Below are 19,021 nucleotides of genomic sequence, written 5' to 3' on the forward strand. Positions count from 1 at the left end.
TTTATAATAATGTGAGTGAAATGTGAGGCCTACTATGCTAAAAGTGAAATGTGACTCTTATTTCGGGACGGATCGAAATGACAAATTGCGACTTTTATTGAGGGACGAAGCGAGTAATTTCTTAATAAAGATAATCACAAATTATATTATTTGAAAAAAAAGACAAAATTAAAGTAAGAACACACAAATTAAAGGGAATAAAATTACGAACAAAAGAAAGAAATGAAAAAAGTAAACTCTATTAAGAATTTAGAATCAAACACAGTCGTTTAACACTTTAACTCCAACGCACCCGCAGATGAACCACTCCCAGTTCTTGGCCAATTAAAACAGCTTCTAAAACCCGCCCTAACCCCTTTCTTCTTCACCTCTTCACTTCGAAATTTAAGAAGCGCGCGCAGTTTTTCAATTTCTAGGGTTTTCGGATTTTGATTGTTCCGGTGTCGGGAATGGCGTCAACCGCGCCTGCAACCACCGCAGCTCAGTCTTCCGACACCGCAAAAATTGTCGACGCCTCACTCTGGTGGGATCCTTTCAGTGCACTTCTCACCGAGCTTGAAAACGCCTCCGTGTCATCCGAAACCCCTCCAGATTTGGTAAGAAAACTGTGAATCACGTTGCAATTACTTGAACTCACCTCAATTGTAAATAGTATTTTGTATGGTAATGCGGAATGTGTGGTTTTTCAATGTTGATTTTTGAGAATTTGTGCGATTGGCTGTGTTTTAGGATAGGAAGTTGAAGGACAATCACGCTTGGTTTTCGGACACTGTGTCACAATTCAAGCCGCCCAATCAGAAATCGAGAGAAGCATTGGATTCACCACGTGTGAAAGTTGGCCCACACGAGTTGAATATACAGCCGAAATTGAAAGACGCTGCACTGAAGATTAGTAGTATCTTGGTAATGTTTACCTATTTTCTTTGACATCTTTTTCTTCCAGTGCTGTTTGGATTAGTTGGTACTGTTATCATTACTGAGACGCAAATATCACTTGTGTACATGTCAGTGTTTAGATGAGGTGCAATCATATATCATTTCCAAAAGATCGCTGGAGCAGCACAATGCAACAACCAATGATTTGCATCCAGATATTATAAATTTGGTTAGTTGATATCTTTCTCCTTCTGATAATTGTGCAACCCATTTGACTTCTGCAACTGGTGCAGTATGTGATTGAAAAACTGGAAGCATGTAATGCTATATTTAGCTGTTGCCTGTTCTCAACTTGTGAATGCCATAAGACGAACAACACTTATGCAGTTACTCAGTGTTTTTTGGACTCTGAGTAATGCATCTAGATGTGGTTATCAAAATTTCACAATAATAATCACATCTAGATGAAATACTTTTATTTGGTGCACATGTTTATCAAACTTTGTGCTTTGTTTTGATTTTATATGGTCTTTTAGGTATTGATCATGATAGCTACTTTATTAATTATATGAAGTCAACAGTGAACTTAAGGTTTTCAAAGGCGAATCATATTTTTATCACTTATTTCTCTTAGCTTCATCTCAAAATACTTGAAGAACTTTGTCTCTGATACTTTACAAATATCTTCATGGCATGTCCTTGGTGTATGCCAATTTTGCCTTTTGTTAATAAGGTCATGCTTGAGTACTACATTGAACGGCAATGCTTGTTGAAGTGCACAAGACAGATCTTTATGCATGCCTGTAAGTATCTCTCTCTGGTTCCGCATTATTTTGATGTCAATTATAATACACCGCCCACCCCTGCCATGGATATTATTACAATTTTTAGAAAGTTTTATGCTATTTCAACATGACTGGATTTCTTGCTTGAGGTTGGGCGATGAATGTTGTCTATCTTATATTTCCTGTCAAATTTAAAAAGTGATATATCAGCTCAATAAATGTTGGTACTTGGTTTCTTATGTCAATGAGTGAAGATAATGCATACCGTTCTTATCTCTAGGTTTTCACGAAGAAAGGAAATGTTCCATAGCTGTCATCATGCATCTCTGAAACTCAACTTGCTTAATTAAATGCACTTCAATTGTACTTGCTAGGTTTACTTCCATAGAATGTAAAATCTCTGGAGGAGATTCTGCTCCCACCTTCTTTCCAGTTGTAATGAATGGATGAGTGACAGATAGATCACACTTTCGGCAATAATAAGATAAACTAATAAGTATTTATAGTAGCAGATATACAGACTCGATTTGGCACTTGGTGGGTTCAAATTGACAAACTCTCTCTTTGTATGAAATCACAAATTAAAGAAACATAGCAGCTACTCCTTATGGTGTCTCGCCTTCACATTTACATTGAAAAATTGTGCGGTTGTCTCAGTATTTAGCTTATCCTCCTCCTAATGCAAACCCTTTTTGGTGCAGTGTATTTTGAAACTGAGTCGGAAGGAGTTTCTACTGTACTGGAGGTGGCAAAACGGTTAATTTCTGGTGGACTCGAATGTAAATTACTTTCTATCTTTGAGGACCTGCTATCATCTAAATACCCGGATCAGATGGTATATTTCATTGTAATAATTATGCATTTTTTCTAATTTATTTTCTACATTACATGGACACATATTTGACAGTGTTTCTTGCAGGATTTTGATCTCTACACTTTATGGGCAGAGGAAACACTCATAGAGGACAACTTAATCCTTGACATTCTTTTCCTTGTTTATTGCGAGTCGTTTTGTGCTTGTGACGCTGAATGCTGGAAAAGATTATGTGCGCTATATGAGGTGGGATTTTCTTCTTGTCGATGTACCTGTGAGCGTTTTATTTACTGATTTATCATGTTGTTCTTTGTGTCATGCAGGGTATTGTAACTGGATCTTACAATTTCCAGAAGCTGGCGATATCACCAGATGCTATTCGTGCCATATATCATGCCAAAGTGCAGCTGATGCTCATTCTCATTCAGTCTTTAAACCTGGAAAGTCTCCTTCAGATGATCCATGATAACATTTCTTTCAGGTTTTGTTGCATTTCTTTTTACTCTTCTCTCTGCCCCTTCCCCCTGGTCCTCTTTTATTTTTTATTCCATTTTCTGTTTTGCATTCTGTTTTTGTAATTGTAAAAGCCATTTCAAATAATCGGAACCTTTGACTGGTGGTGCAACTATGCATGTCTGTTATGCCCGCAACAATGCAACATAGGTAAAAAGTAATGTTAGATGTAATTTGGTGTAACTGACAACATTTATGTATTGGTGGTATTTTCATAAGTGCAATCTTCTATATGGATTTTGATGCTATTTTCGTAGTTGTATGCTTACTGTCAAGTAACTGAAGTGCTTGCTATTTCTTGCTCAGGCAGGGATCACTTAGATTTTCAGAGATGGAAGTTCAACAAATTGATTCAATGATTTCTAGCTTCAATGCTTTTGAGTCCAAAGAATTAGGCCCTCTGATCTTAGCATGGGCTTTGTTTCTTTGTCTTGTTTCTTCTCTGCCAGAAAAAGAGGAAAATAATAAGTTGATGGTACATATTTCTGTTATTCAGAGCATATCTTACCATTATGATGCCTGTACTTTGATTTTCGGATCTCTGTTTTCTTTTAAATGTGTTACTCTTTGCAGGAGATAGATCATATTGGTTATGTTCGTCAAGCTATGGAGGCTTCATCTTTGGGATATTTTCTTGACATTCTAGAAAGTGATACATTTAAATATTCAGATGTGAGTAACTTCCTTGGGTACCTTTCTATGACAGTGAGTTGTTGCGGGCATGCATTTCCCAGTAATTCCTTGTTTCTTAATGTACTTATTCTGTACCATGCCTTATTTTTCAATCTACCATCTTTCTAGGGTCCTCTAGCTGGTTACCGAAGTGTTATAAGAACGTTTGTTTCTGCATTTATTGCATCTTATGAAATCAATATCCAGGTATCTTTTAAATAGATGTGCATAGTACCCTCACTCTTCATTAGTTGCTCAGACATCATATGTCTTCCATGCCGTGCAGTTTGAGGATGAGAACCTGAAATTGATATTGGACATACTTTGCAAAATATACCACGGGGAGGTATGCCTGCTAAATACTTTTTTGATGATTAAGTATCATATTCCAACTATAATATATTTAAGAAAATAAATTTCTTGCAGGAGTCCCTATGTGATCAGTTTTGGGATAGGGACAGCTTTATTGATGGTCCTGTCAGGTGTCTTCTTTTCAACCTAGAGGGCGAATTTCCATTTAGAACTATTGAGCTTCTTCGCTTGTTATCAGCCCTGAGTGAAGGTGCATGGCCGTCTGAATGCGTGTAAGTGGAACTTGGATGGCATATTTGAATGTTTATTTATAAGCTATTATTTGGGTTCTTGCTTCCGAAACAAGGCCTGATCTTTTTCCTCTCATAAGGTAGATATTAAAGGGATCTGTAGTTGACTCTCCGAACTTGATTGGTTAACTTAAGAATATGTCCCGACCACTTAAGAGTTAAGATATTTTTGTCCAACATAGATCCAGTAACTGTGGTTTTTAGATAACTTTAATGTGTCTTTCATTATTTGACTGCCACCTAAAACTTATGAGCACCTTTACTAAACACAAGTTAATACAATCTATGACTTTTGAGCAGATTCAATTTCCTAGACAAGTCCACTGGACTGTCGACACCGTTTGAGATTATGAATGGCTCAGTAGTGGATGCTGTTTCAAAGATCGTTGAAACACATTCTCCCTTGCATGTTGCTGGGGTTGAAGGCTTGATAATTCCTGGAAAATCTAGGGGTCAAGTATTGAGAATGCTCGACGACAATTGTGCTCTGGTCAGGTGGGAGGTAAATGTTTAATGCATAAAATTGTAAACTTGAATAGTGTCATTCATTTAACTTATTTTGAAACTTGGGGTTCTCTGTACAATTATTCCACATCATCTATTTCTTTGTTGTCTATGCTGTGACTTGAAGTCTGTTTCACATTTTAAATCGGATAATTATCAACATTCCTTCAACCCATTATGCATGGAAGAATGATGTCACATCCGGAACTATCTTCTTCCCTGGGCACTATATAGCTTATAGTCTGTTATTGCTATCTGCTACCTCCTAAGTATCTGTTAAAACTTTAAAGGGATTTTGAATGTGGACTTTGATGCTTTTTATTACTTGGTCTGTTACTTGTTTTCTTGTTTCTCTCTTCATATGTATCTCTGACTCTGTCTATCGATCTTTCTCTTCCTTTCAAGCTTAGCCTCTGCCTTGCTCTCTACTTGTCTTCTCTGCAGCATACAGTGTCTGGAGTTCTTGTTTTGCTTTTGCGGTTGGCTAAAGAGTTGTATATGCAAAACCCAGAGGAAGTAGTTGTTATTCTTGACTTGCTCAGTCGATTGGCGAGTTTTAACACGGTATTCTAACTCTAAATTGATTACTCTTGTAAGCTTAATTCACTGCTGATGGTTTTACATATTAAATTTGCATGCCTTCTAATTACACATGCTCGGCCGTTATGCTTATATTGGACGTGTGTTCATGTTCATTATTTTATCTTTGCTTGCTTGATTTTGACATCCTGTCATTAGTATGAAGCTTAACTTTGCCTTCAGTTTTTTGATATGGGGGAGATAGTGTGTGAAAGAATAATCTACAAAGCTATTATAGTTAGTTTTATTGTACTCTTTGCATGCGACACTTTTATCTCATACTTTTGTCTAACTAAAACAAGATCGATTCCGATAAACTTCTTTTGTGCTGAGAATTGCAGATTACTATGACTAATATGACCATGCCTTTGTAAATTTCTTCTAGGAGGTCAAAATGTTTTAGAACTAGTTAGCTTTTAACACCTGCCTAAATTCCTAATTTGCTGCACAATAATTTTTGAGTAACTGGATTCTTGACGTAAAAAATGTATGCGACAGAGGTTGATACTTGATTCTTTTGTCTTTGGTGTGTATCTGAATGACTTTATCACCTAGTGTAGTTGATGATTCCGAATAGTTAAATAAAATTTATGTTACTATTATGGAAATTTCAGTCGCGAACTGCTACACACTCCTGAAATTATCTGTTTAACTTTTGTGGTGGATCGACTTAATAGTTTTTCTTCGGATATCATGTTGTAATCTGAAAACAATTTTGAAGTATTTCTTATAACTATAGAGTATCTGATGGTATGAAGCCAATTTGTATGTCATTAGGCTATCTGTTGTACTCTCATGAAATCTTGGAATTTCTCCTGTGATGGAGACTATGTTATGGGGAATGAGCAGAGTTATTTTCGGTACGAGAGTTTCATTTTCATTTTATTAGATACTCATTCACTTGGTATTTCTATTCTTCAAGTGAGTTTACTCTGTTTGGCTCTTGTTACAGCATTGACATTGTCGAGATTGTTTGTGCTGTGCTGAAAAACGCTCCCCCAAGCATAAGTGGTGCCATAATGATGTCCATGGGGGTAAACATATTGACGAAAATGTTAAAATGGTAATTGATATATACTGCATTGATTAATTTATTTGATGATGATACTGGCCACAAGTTTTTATTGGTGTATAGTAGCATCATACAAATAGTTGTTCTATTATATATTTGGTGTTGCGTTTTATCCCTATAGTTGTGGGCCTTGTGGCTAATAAGGTGTCTTGTGATGAATATGATTTGATAATTTTGTAATTGAGTTTGAAACCATTCCAGTTGGTTTGTATATTTTACTTCAAATTGGTTTACTTTTCTCATGATATGCACAAAATTTTGTTCTTACTGCTCTCCTTTTCCTATCTTTATATCACAGCAAGCCGTCTCATGTAGCTACAATGGCCATGAAGGGCAATATCTTTGATGTTGCCTTGAGGACAAATCCCTTTGATGTTGGATCCAACAATTTATCCAGGTCAATTTTCAGACATTCTGTAACTTAAGTAGATGGAGATACTTCATTTATGAGATCTACTTTGTTAACTGTATTTGATTGAATGGAAATTATGGAATCTAGAAACTGATACTTAATGACTGTTTTATGGGGAAAACTCTTGCTATGCTATACTGAATTGAGTTGATTATCAGCTGCACCCAGATATTCTCCTGTTATTTGGCGTGTTACATTAAATCTTTTTGGTGTATTATTCAGCGCTTGCTATTTCTGGGAACTGGGAAGTGTTTTTGTCGGGGTATTGAGCGTGCAGGATCTCTTTATACTTGGTCCATTCAGTGCCTCCTCCTCATTGTCAAAAGATTCAGAACAAGCCTGATATGATGCCTAACTTCAAGTTTTCTTTTTTTATCAACATTGCTGTTTCCATGTTTCATCTCAGTGGATCCTGGTTGCTCTCTGGAAGACTTGCCAAAATGCTTTTGATTGATTGTGAACAGAGTGACTGCTCAATGACCCTGTCAGGTATTTTATTTGGTTCCCTAGTTAGATGGCGCTGATCCCTAAAATATACTCCAATTGATTTTGTTGTTATAACATTAACGTTTTATGTGGCCTCAGCCTGTGAGCTTTATTATCGACTGCATGAAAGTTTTTTATTATATTATTTTAGTTGTATGCCTTCTGTATGCTCAGCATTGCAAACTTTTTTCTTTGACTTCTTGACTTATCATCCTCACGCTGTACCTAAAACTCCTCTACTCTTCAAGGTTTTGTTTCTGTGCTACAGCTTTACTCCTCTGGGGGTATGTAGCTTCTTTGACTTAACAAGTACAGTAATAGATTAGTAATTAAGAGTGCTATTATAAAACATGACCTGCTAGCTTCTATTCAGATATGATCTTTAAAATCAACTTTCCTGGGGGATTCGAAGTTAAGGTGCTCTCATGCTGCCTTCCACTCAATTCCACATTTGAAACTTGCATTGCAATAGAATACTAGAAGCAGATCATTGGGTTTACGCTTATCTTTAGCCTCTTCTTTTGTCCTTCTTGACTGCTCTTAGATTTTTTGTTTTCTGTTATTTTCTACTTGTTAGACATATCTTGTTTTCCTCACCAGTTGATTCACTGAATGATTTTCCATTACAACGAATTAATATTCTGAAAACTAACTCTTGCAAGTTACCGTGCAGTGCTTGACTTCACAATGAATCTACTAGAGAAAGGATTAGAAACCGATACCATCCTTGCACTCATCGTTTTCTCACTTCAGTATGTTCTCATCAATCACGAGTTCTGGAAATATAAGGTGAAACCTGCTCGGTGGAAGGTGACACAGAAGGTATTGGCTTTTACATCTGTGTATAAACTTTTGAATTTATATTGCATTAGATTTTATGGTTCTCAGTTCTCTAGATTCGCATCTCAAGTGAAATCATAGGATGTAAGGGATAACTTTATTGAATAAGGTCTTCAAGGAATCACAGACTATGTATCTTCTTGCATATTTTTGCATCAAGACATGGCAGAAGATATCTCTTTTACAGTTTACGCAATATATTTCTCTTATTCTGTGTTTCTTCTTTAACCAGCATCAATTCCATAAGTTCTATATTACCTTTTTCGTGACACTTTCTTATTCAAATGTTGGTCATAGTGGAGACCTTTACGTTGAGTATGAATATGGAGAGATCTCCTCTCCCCTTATTAAATAGTAATTTTTTTCTAGTATTAGCAAACTATCCTCATTTAGTTCTAATTTCTTTCAGTACTTACGAATAAGCACTTTCTGCCTAGTCTGATTTCTTTGTTTATAGGTGCTTGAAGTCATGAGGAAATGTATTTCGTCTATCTCATGCTGTCCCAAGCTGGGGGAAGTAGTTCGTGATATTATATTTTCTGATTCTTCTATACACTCTGCACTTTTCCGAATTGTTTGTACAACAGCACCAACCTTAGAGGTTCATGATACTCTTCTTATTCCTTAATCATTATGTATCTTTAGCTCTGTAACTTTAATATTGTGTTTGATATCTGTTCTTTCTTCTACCTTCTTTTCTTATATGCCAGAAACTTCATGTATCTCGTTTATTTGACATACTGGATATTGAGGGTTTGGAGCTTGCAATATCCTCTGGGCTAAATGTCTTGCTCAGCATGATATCCACTTTTTCAAAGGTGTGCACTTTTAAATTTTGTGTGTTCTTATATCATTATAGTTTCTTTGTTATTTCTGAATATGCTTCCTCTTTTCCCGGAACAAAACAAAACCTTACTTATGGACATTGTTGTTATATAAAATGTCAAGTTGGTACATCTTCAGGACTCATATCGCAAAGCACCAATTGTTTTTCAGTAATGTTATGCTGCTTCACTAATTCTATTTGATAATATATTTATGGTTTTTGTTGTTGACTAAAACTTTAAACTGTTTTGTATCAGCATCCACAGGGTAGTTCTGTTTTTCATGAAGCAATTCTATCAATGACGACAAAGCCAGTACCTGTGATCACTGCCGCCATATCATTTATATCATACTTCCGTAATGCTGTACGACCTATTTTCCTCAATAATCATGTTCTTGATTCTTCAGTATTGTTATATGGCTGATAGTCTTTGTTTCATGCATCTTTATCTGTCCTCCCCCATAGAGTTGTTCTGCTTGAGTTCCACTTTACGTTCTAGTCAGACCTTGCCTTGTGTGTCATGATGTCATCTTTAGATATTAATCCAGGAAGGTGGTGTTCGGTTTCCAAGATAAAATAGTACCAAGATATAATCTAGGATTGAGTTGTGAGATTATTTTAGTCATAGGGGGTTAGCTATGACTAATTATCCCATGATTATCCATCTAGGATTGAGTTGTGGGATTGAATCTCTTGAACCAAACACACTACAAATTTAATCCCGGATACAATCTTGCAAACCGAACACCCCCTAAGTCTCCCATAGCTGAGATGCGTAAGAAAACTTCATTTGTGGTGGCATATAGGCTGCATAGTATTTTCTTTTCTTAACTTTATTGGATTTATGGTCTCAATATAATCTTACCGCAACTTCTCTGATAGGGAGTATATAATTATTCATGTCATTCTATCTTTTTGGTATTCCTTATATCTTGTCTTTTGCTGGTTCATTTAGAATATACAAATGGCTGGCGCAAGATTGCTCTCTGCTTTGTTTATGGCAGATATCTCACAGTCCTATACCCACAACAATATGAATCTTGGGTTGGATGATAAGCAGGTTGGCAACTGAACTGGTCGTGTAACAATGTATTAGTTGTCAGAAATGCTCATTACTAATTTGGATTTATAACCCTCTTGCAGGTTGCCCATTTCAGGAAATCTATTACCAGCATTCTTTTTCAGCAGTCACCATCGAGTGAGGATCTCATCGTTGCTACTTTGAGGTTCCTAACTTCTGCTGCAAGCAATCAGGTTATCTGTCCTTACTTTGTCCTTTATAGATTTTAGTTTTTTATTCGTACCATATGGATCCATCAAGTTTTGCATTGTCCTCTTCCATCAGTACTAAAGAATTCTGTAATTTTACTATCTTTTTCTTCATGTTTATTGCAAACTCCATGGACATTTATCTGAAGTTGATTGCGACTAATCATTCATTGACTATTATCCATAGCTTATAGTATTATATCGGCATTGAAATTGATGTTTTCTCTTGTTCCTCTCAGAAATATGCCCGGTCCTCGAATATTTTTGCAGACACATTGCTCGCAGTTTCTTTAATCATAACATGATGCAATAGATCTAAGCTGTAGAACTTTGGATCACTTGGTAGTATATGCATAAAAACTGAAGTTTTCTATTAAAGTTAATGACACTCTTCCCGTGCTAAAGTTACATGTCACTTGTCTAGGTCTGCTAGATGTGATAGGGAAATTATCCATAGGGAGTAACTGATAATCAGTCTACGTGTCTGTAGTTTTCATTTATGGGTCTTTGCACCTAGTTTTTATCATTTACATGTCGGATCTTCTCAACAGTATTTCTTCATAATCTAACTGTTTTTGTTGACTGGCTTTAGTTTGAGGATTCAGACGTCTCAATGGTCAAGACATGCTTGATACTTCATGCTAATTAATATATTTTCTAATCTGATAATTCTGCTCATGTTTACATTAATGGTATGCTCAAATACAGCCTGCTTTTCTTGCTGCTGTCATTGCGTCGAAGGAGTACTCAAATACTCAAGTGCAAAATGCCCTTGAACATCAGCCAAAGAAAACTGAGAATGAATCATTAGATTCCTTGGAAGAAAGTCCTTTATATGCAATTTTGCAGTACCTAAAAGATTCTGAAGACTTATTACATAGGTATGGTTTCATTTGATTAAATTATCTGCTTGCTGGTTTTCTTAAAAAATTTCTTGATTAGGTATTTATAATCCATTTTATTTTTCCTTAGGAAACCAAATATGTTGTTATGTTTGTTGAAGTTTCTAAAGGCACTTTGGCAAGGTGCACCTCAGTTCTCGAAGAACTTGGAACAATTAAAAGTTGCAGATGAGTTCTGGAAACATTTGACCCGTTCTCTGGTGCTCATTGCTCACCGAGACAACATATCTGAGAAGTTAACTGAAATGGATCTCCAAAACATGGCCTGCGAATGTCAAATCCTCTCCAACGTATTGGATATACTAAGCTATGAGATTTTTGTGCAAAAGAAGTTGAGGCATGCTGCATCAGTTGTCAACAGAATATCTACATCACCTCCTAATGGGGCAGAAAAAACTGAGCATAATTTAAAAAAAAATGGAAGCCTAAAGGAGACTATTTCATCCTGGTGTAAGAATTCAGTTCTGAGTGACTTGATCAAGGTCTGTGTTTCCTCAGAATATGATGAAAGTAGTCATACACGTGCCAAGGTGATCTATTCATGCTATCTGCTCTTATGTAACTACAACTTCTCCTGCTCCAAAGTATATAAAATCGTCTGAATGTTAATTCTGTTGCTCACTTACGCCTTTCAAATTGTCGCTTTTGATGAGTATTTAGGTTGCTGCTGGTGCATTTGCTGTTCATGTGATGGTTAAATTAAGAAGTGGTGACTCAGGGAGCTTGTCTGTGTCACTAATTGAAAGGATTTCAGCATTGTCAGAAAAGGTATATAATATGGTTGGAGTTACTGAAGTTATAATTGGTTAATAATATAAGTAATTTCATGTGAGAAAAAACACCAACACAACAAAATCTGAAGGTATCAAACTCAACTATTTTAGCGATTGTTATCTCATGTTGATTCCCGTAGTGCTTACAACTAAACCATGTACCGCATTTGCTGTAAATGACTGTCCGCCAACATATTGGCTTTATCATTCCATTCTGTTGATAATTTCTATCATTAGGAGCTCTGAAATCTGTACACTCATTTTGTGCTGTCTTCTACAGTTATTCAAGTTACCAGCTTTTTCAGATTTGTTGACCCAGTATACTGAGCGTAGTTACAGGTTGGTGTTACTTTCTTTCTCTTCTGATGCTGGATGCTTTTATCTATTAATTTATCCAAGTAGATGTTACTTTTCTCCATTTCTTAGTTTTGATACTTGTTATTTTAGTGGAGGACAAGAGTTGGAGAATCTGATTCTAAGTGATCTGTTTTACCACATCCAAGGAGAGCTTAATGGCCGTCAGATTGACAATAGACCATTTAAAGAGTTATTACAGTTTCTGATAGATTCAAGATTTCTGGATGCCTATAAATATGAAAAGGATGATGATCTTCCCGCCAACGACAAGAGTGTCTACCTGTATGATACTGTTCGCCTCAAAATAGACCTTGGATTAGAAATGTGGGATCTTCTTGCTTGGAAAGAGTCCAAGGATCTTGTGAAAACTATGCTCCTTTCTTTGCAAGATGCAAATTCAAGAATGTTGCACTCTACTTCCAAGCTTTCAGCTTTGCGTGGGCTTGTTACTCTATTGTACATGCGCCAAAACAATGTGAGTTTTAGATTCATTGATATCAAAATTCTAAGGAGGTGATAGTATGTAGGAATAAAATGAATATTCCTATGTTTATTCCTTTCCGTGATTGGTAAGTTTTGAAATGAGGGAATCACCATCCTGACGGAATGCCTAAAAGAATATATTGGTGGATCATGGAATAACATTTGTATTGATGTTCATAGTATAACAATATTGATGTTCATAAACATTACAGTGATGCCATATCCCATATCCCATCTTTGGATTTGGTTTGGTTTACTTTTCTTTTTAATTAATTTATTAATACAATAAAAAATTGTCGGTGCCGAAGTTGAGATTTTACCAATTTGTACAGGCTGAAGATTTGACCGGGCTGAAGATTTCTGAGCAAGTAGTTTCTTCAGGCATTGACCACATATGTCAGTCTATCCATGCCTCACTGGCATCTTTGACTCCTGCCGGCGATGCTAGTGAAGATATTGTGCTAGATATTCTTACAGCTCAAGCAGAGCTACTGCTACTTCTCCTCAGATCAGTTGAAACAAAACTTTCTCAGCCTGATCGTGTTCTTATTTTAAAGGCCTCAAGCTATGGTCTCAAAGTGTTGAGCGGCTGTAGGCCAACTCTTGCTGCTGAAACAGCTACTAGGTTTTTGCTTATTTTGATCCTTTCAGTTAAGCTGACTTGCAAGGATTCGGGTATGGGCTATTCAACCGAAACTGAATCAACTGAAGTTTCATCTGAAGTTTCTTATTCAAGTTTGGGGTTATTACCTGTTCTCTGCAGCAGCATTCAGCACCCAGATAATTGTATCCTATCCTTGGCTGCCATTGACTTTATACTGAAAGGTTTCTCAACCCCTGCTACTTGGTTCCCCATCATACAGAAGCATTTCCCATTGCCACATATTGTTCAGAAGCTCCAAGATGCAGCTGCGTCCAAAATGGTTCCAATCATATTAAAATTTCTTTTGAATCTTGCACGCGTGAGACAGGGTGCTGAGATGCTTCTAAATGCTGGTATCCTAGCATCACTAAGAATGCTGTTGTCTGACTTTCCAGATGGTGCACCTCTCTCTGTAATCCAAGGTGAGAGCATCTTTGCCAATTTTGACAAAACCGAAAAGTCTCAACCCATCTGGGGGCTGAGCTTGGCTGTACTTACAGCAATTATCCATTCTTTGGGAGATAACTCTGCAAGTGTTGTGGATTATGTGATGGCATGCATATTAGTTGAGAAAGCACCTTCAGTTTTCTATTACCTAACTGCACCAGATCTCCCAACTAATGGTCATGAAAATAAAAGAGCCCGTGCATTGAAATCAAACACTTCCTTAGATGAGCTTAAAGCCACACAAAATACTTTGGCTCTAATTTGTGTCTTGGCGGAGCACTCAAATTCGTGGAAGAAAATTCTGCAAAGCATGGAGTCCCAGTTACGGGAAAAAAGCATCCATTTGTTAGCCTTCATTAGTCGAGCAACTCAGCACCCTGGAGAATCACCTCGGAGGGAAGCTCCTTTATCCTGCCATCCTGTACTCAAAGAAGAGCTTGAGTTGTTCAAGAAGCCTTCGTTTGTAAACAGTAAAAAGGGTTGGTTTGCTCTATCTGCTCTTGGCTGCAAGTCAAATCTCAACTTGGCGCTCTTGTCCTCTAAATCAACTGCTCTGGTCTTGAGAGATCAGTCGAATGACGATAGCAATTCATCTGATCAGACACATTTGTCAGATTTAATTGCAATCGAGATGTACAAGACTGCATTTCTGCTGTTGAAGTTTTTATGCACACAAACTGAAGCAGCTGCCAGAAAGGCAGAGGAGGTTGGTTTTGTTGACATTGCAAATTTCCCTGAACTGCCAATGCCCGATATTTTACATGGCTTGCAGGTACTTCTAATTTACATTCAATGTTTCATTTTTCTGTCAACCATCTATAAACATTAGTATATGCTTGTAATATTTGATGCAGTCACCAATTAAATGGTGTAACTTAATATTGCATACTTATTCCATGAAATATGTTTGATTTTTGCTTAATAGGATCAAGGGATTGCCATCATCACAGAACTGTGCGAAGCCAACAAGACAAAACAGGTGGCGTCAGAAATAAAGGAAGTCTGCACTTTGCTGCTACAAGTGACAGTAATGGCATTATACTTAGAGTATTCTGTCATACAAATTTGTGGCATTAGGCCTGTATTAGGCCATGTTGAAACATTCTCCAAGGAACTACGCCTTCTTATTAGAGGTAACAGCATTTTCCCTCTCCCAATCTCATCACAGTTCAGATTATGATTTGAATTAGAGTTCTAAATATAAATGCTGACTATGCTTATATGTTTTCATTGTAGCAACGGAGGGCCATGTGTTCTTGAAAGAGCCACTGACAATTTTGAAACAAATTGTAGCAGTTGTGTATCCGGAGTTAGTACACCAAGACGCCTTGTTTTGAGATCGATGTATATATTCTTTTCACCAATTCTGTCTACTTCACATTTGTAGTAGAATTCTAAATTTGTATCGTTCCTAACTTTTGAGGCCCTTACCTTGTTATCTCGAGTGATGTTAGCCTCAAGCTTATCAAGGCTTGGCTTGAACGCTCCGTGAGTGCGTTCAAAAGATAGTTCTGAGTCGAGCTCGAGCTTTAGTCACTTAAGCACCTGTGTATCTCTAGACTTGATCGAATTATTATAAATCTAATCTTAGAATGTCTTTTAAATGAAACCATGATGTAATTCTTGTTTTGAATTTTTATTAAAGTAGTGAGTACTACTACCGTTTTTGAAATGATAGGATTTCTTTTGTGAATTCTCTTCACACCACCGCCACGCAAGTTATGTGCACCGCCTCATTATTGACGTTGCTTTTTTTAGTTGCGTACTGCAATTTTATCTCATTCGTAGAGTTATCTGTAAAATACGAAGTGCCTTCATTATGTCCTGAACTTTTTTTTTTCTTTGTTTAATTAGTTATATAGATAAAAAAAATTTAACAAAATTATAACTATAATTAGAGTAGTAGCACTAGCAGTATAACTTAAACCTCTTTTTTTATGGAGTGTTTAATATTCCCTTTTAGAAAAGTTAAATGATTGGAGCAGCGCCACCTACTGTTCACAGGATTCCGGGAATGCGTGTCCTGAAATGAAAAGTAAAGCTGAAAAATAAAGTTGATTCTCGAATTGTGGCAATTGCACGCTAGAGAAAAGTTTATGCATTGGGACACAATAATTAGATAATGAAAAAAGAAAAGGCGTCTTTATTCTTTTTATTTTGTGAACCAATAATATATATTCAATTCAATGTACGCATGAGCTATAAATAATATTTGAATTACATTTGAAAATTTTTAATTCTCTCACTATTAAGATTGTGCAACAGTTACACCATTTTAGCCAGTTATAAAGTATGCGTAACTTTTATTTAGAAAAAAACCCTGTTCATGACCTACCATTTTAACTTATTAAGAGTGTAAAAGTTACTCTTATTAGCCATTATAGAGTGCGTAATTTTTATTTTTAAATATATATTCTTATACTACTAGTATTCATTTAGAAAGAACCTGCTTATGGCCTACCATTTTAATTCATGATATAGCATTGATGAGATATTTACCCAGGATAAATTTTTAATTCTCTCACTATTAAGATTGTGCAACAGTTACACCATTTTAGCCAGTTATAAAGTATGCGTAACTTTTATTTAGAAAAAAACCCTGTTCATGACCTACCATTTTAACTTATTAAGAGTGTAAAAGTTACTCTTATTAGCCATTATAGAGTGCGTAATTTTTATTTTTAAATATATATTCTTATACTACTAGTATTCATTTAGAAAGAACCTGCTTATGGCCTACCATTTTAATTCATGATATAGCATTGATGAGATATTTACCCAGGATAAATTACAAGTTTGCCATCTTCAATATTACACATTTTTAGTGGATGGAGGTTGTAACTATATTAAAAAAAGTCAATGATGAGTAACTCAGCCTTACACTATTGGAGCCTAGAAATTTAAATTTTGAGACAATTGGACTTGAGAACCATGAGAATATTTCCAATGGAACAAAATGTCTTTATTATAGACAAACTTAGAAGGGAGCGTAATATAAGGTAGCGAAAATTAAGGTGCCATCTCAATTAACACTATTAAAAATGAGTGCCACAAATTATAATACTAGTGTTCAAATATTTTTAAAATGTATGATAATCCTAGCAAATCAGATTTGGACTATTCTAGCGTAGACCTATTTTCACTCATAGGCATCCATTTGAACCAATAACGAGTTTTACTTATTGATTTGTGTTGAAGATGATTCACACTAAATACAAAATGCTACTTTGGAGGTCATATCATATAAAATTTGCCCAAAATCTGAATGTAATTAGTTATGTAGAGCATTTGGTTGTGGTGTCTGTGTCTAAAACAAGTTTTTGATTTTGTCAATCGAAATCTTGGGTAAATTGACAAATTTTAATTGGCGAAAATTCTTCTCTTTAGAAAGTATTATGCCAATTAAAAGCAATATTCTTCCTCTTTGAAATCATGCCAATTCAAATCAATTTTCCACAAACGAAGCTTCCTACTTTAATTTTCTTTCTTCAAAATGATTTTATTCCTAAAATACTCAACCTCTTCCCATTTAGATAATATTCGAAAATCGAAATGAAATCTACTTCAAAAATAAAATTATTGTAGTAGTATGATTATGGAATAGAGCATTAATTACCATTTTTCAATAAAAGAAAAAAGAACTGAGAAAATGTGTAGCGGCAGATATTTTTCGCATATGCTCACGTGATCCCTCATCCCTATCAACAAAACCCTAAACTTAACCATGGTAAAAAAATAACTAAACCCACCTACAACCACTCCTCTCACGATTTCGCCACGTGTCATGATCCGACGGTCCCAGTTTCCTCTGCCATGGATAATCACTCTCGCGTTGCCCTATATAATCCTCACACAATCACTCCAAACCCTAACACAGCTGAGAACTTCTTCACTCCTCTAGAAAATTTCTCAACCGAAAACCAAAATCAAATGGCAAACCCTAAGGTTTTCTTCGACATGACCGTCGGCGGCGCCCCTGCCGGCCGGATCGTGATGGAGCTCTTCGCTGACGTGGTGCCGAGGACGGCCGAGAACTTTCGCGCTCTGTGCACCGGCGAGAAGGGCACCGGCCGCTCCGGCAAGCCTCTCCACTACAAAGGATCGTCGTTCCACCGCGTGATCCCCAACTTCATGTGCCAGGGCGGCGACTTCACGGCTGGGAACGGCACCGGCGGCGAATCGATCTACGGCGCCAAATTCGCCGATGAAAACTTCGTGAAGAAGCACACCGGCCCTGGCATCCTGTCCATGGCCAACGCTGGCCCCGGGACCAACGGATCTCAGTTCTTCATCTGCACCGCCAAGACCGAGTGGCTCGATGGCAAGCACGTGGTGTTCGGGCAGGTCGTGGAGGGTTACGACATCGTCAAGGCGATCGAGAAGGTTGGATCCGGCAGCGGAAGGTGCTCTAAGCCCGTGGTTATCGCCGATTGCGGTCAACTCTAGATCCATCTCGTGATGATCTGTTATCATATAGATCTGATGATGATCTATCGTTTTAATTTCGTTGCTTTCTATTATCTGAATCAAGTTTGTTCGATGCTTCTGTTTGGGATTATGAGAGGTTGTTCCGAGTGAGATTTACCTCTTTTTTAACTATGGTTTTAGATCTGAACTTCTCTTCTCAATAAGATTCGATTTCCATTTCAAATTTCACTATCTCTCTATTTTCTTCCGCCTTATTTATTTCTGTTAATATATCTGGCATCTTGGATGTTTACTCGAACAATGTTTACAATTCAAATATGATGTCACGTTTTGTATTTGTTGACTATTTTCACTATTTTCAAACGTTGCTATTGATATCGGGATACATCTTTAAATTGTACTCATAGTATATGTTAAATCGTTTGAATTCATCGTTGATTAATTTATCGGTTAATTGAAAAATAAATTTAGTTGAGAAAAATAAATTCATCGTTTGAATTCATTAAGTTGGGTCATGGGTGATGATGATTTGGTCTAGGAGTTGATTCAGTAAACCGGAGTGATTTTTCTCTTGTCGTTATTTGGTGTAGATTGGCCCCCACTATTTATGCATTTATTTATTTATTAAATAATTTTCTGGCCACAATTAATGTGTTTTAATGTGGTTGGGCTTTGAGACGGTTCTCGAATACACGAGATGACTTTATTTAATTTATCGGGCTGTAAGTGATTTATTCG

At 36.5% G+C, this 19,021-nt stretch overlaps 2 protein-coding genes across 3 annotated transcripts; both read left to right on the plus strand.

Moving 5' to 3' along the window:
• The first annotated feature begins 295 nt into the window (after positions 1-295).
• LOC125188339 lies at positions 296-15,527 on the plus strand. 2 transcript variants are annotated; one of them, XM_048085119.1, is made up of 32 exons: positions 296-596; positions 730-903; positions 1,010-1,105; positions 1,610-1,679; positions 2,363-2,496; positions 2,581-2,721; positions 2,799-2,956; positions 3,295-3,463; positions 3,562-3,660; positions 3,790-3,867; positions 3,947-4,006; positions 4,087-4,244; positions 4,563-4,764; positions 5,211-5,330; positions 6,123-6,205; positions 6,298-6,408; positions 6,716-6,814; positions 7,236-7,318; positions 7,989-8,137; positions 8,613-8,756; positions 8,866-8,973; positions 9,238-9,345; positions 9,937-10,041; positions 10,125-10,235; positions 10,959-11,131; positions 11,223-11,682; positions 11,813-11,920; positions 12,206-12,264; positions 12,373-12,757; positions 13,098-14,627; positions 14,781-14,988; positions 15,092-15,527. In XM_048085119.1, exons 1-32 carry the CDS (start codon positions 450-452, stop codon positions 15,190-15,192), a joined length of 5,931 nt encoding a protein of 1,976 aa, XP_047941076.1. In that variant the 5' UTR covers positions 296-449; the 3' UTR covers positions 15,193-15,527. The 2 variants fall into 2 exon arrangements, with proteins under 2 accessions (XP_047941076.1, XP_047941075.1); XM_048085118.1 differs by having other exon boundaries at positions 4,563-4,757; positions 5,177-5,330.
• Positions 15,528-17,711: 2,184 nt separating this feature from the next.
• On the plus strand, positions 17,712-18,511 carry LOC125188184 (peptidyl-prolyl cis-trans isomerase). The gene has a single exon (XM_048084941.1). It carries the CDS (start codon positions 17,786-17,788, stop codon positions 18,299-18,301), a length of 516 nt encoding a protein of 171 aa, XP_047940898.1. The 5' UTR covers positions 17,712-17,785; the 3' UTR covers positions 18,302-18,511.
• The last annotated feature ends 510 nt before the right edge of the window (positions 18,512-19,021 follow it).

Source organism: Salvia hispanica, chromosome 5 (genome assembly GCF_023119035.1).
Source record: "Salvia hispanica cultivar TCC Black 2014 chromosome 5, UniMelb_Shisp_WGS_1.0, whole genome shotgun sequence".
NCBI classification, from domain to species: domain Eukaryota; kingdom Viridiplantae; phylum Streptophyta; class Magnoliopsida; order Lamiales; family Lamiaceae; genus Salvia; species Salvia hispanica.

Coding starts and splice junctions, on each gene's coding strand:
- LOC125188339 (XM_048085118.1), top strand. CDS start 450: ATGGCGTCAACCGCGCCTGCAACCACCGCAGCTCAGTCTTCCGACACC. Junction 6,206..6,297: donor AATGAGCAGAGTTATTTTCG/GTACGAGAGTTT, acceptor CTCTTGTTACAG/CATTGACATTGTCGAGATTG. Junction 10,042..10,124: donor TTGGGTTGGATGATAAGCAG/GTTGGCAACTGA, acceptor ACCCTCTTGCAG/GTTGCCCATTTCAGGAAATC.
- LOC125188184 (XM_048084941.1), top strand. CDS start 17,786: ATGGCAAACCCTAAGGTTTTCTTCGACATGACCGTCGGCGGCGCCCCT.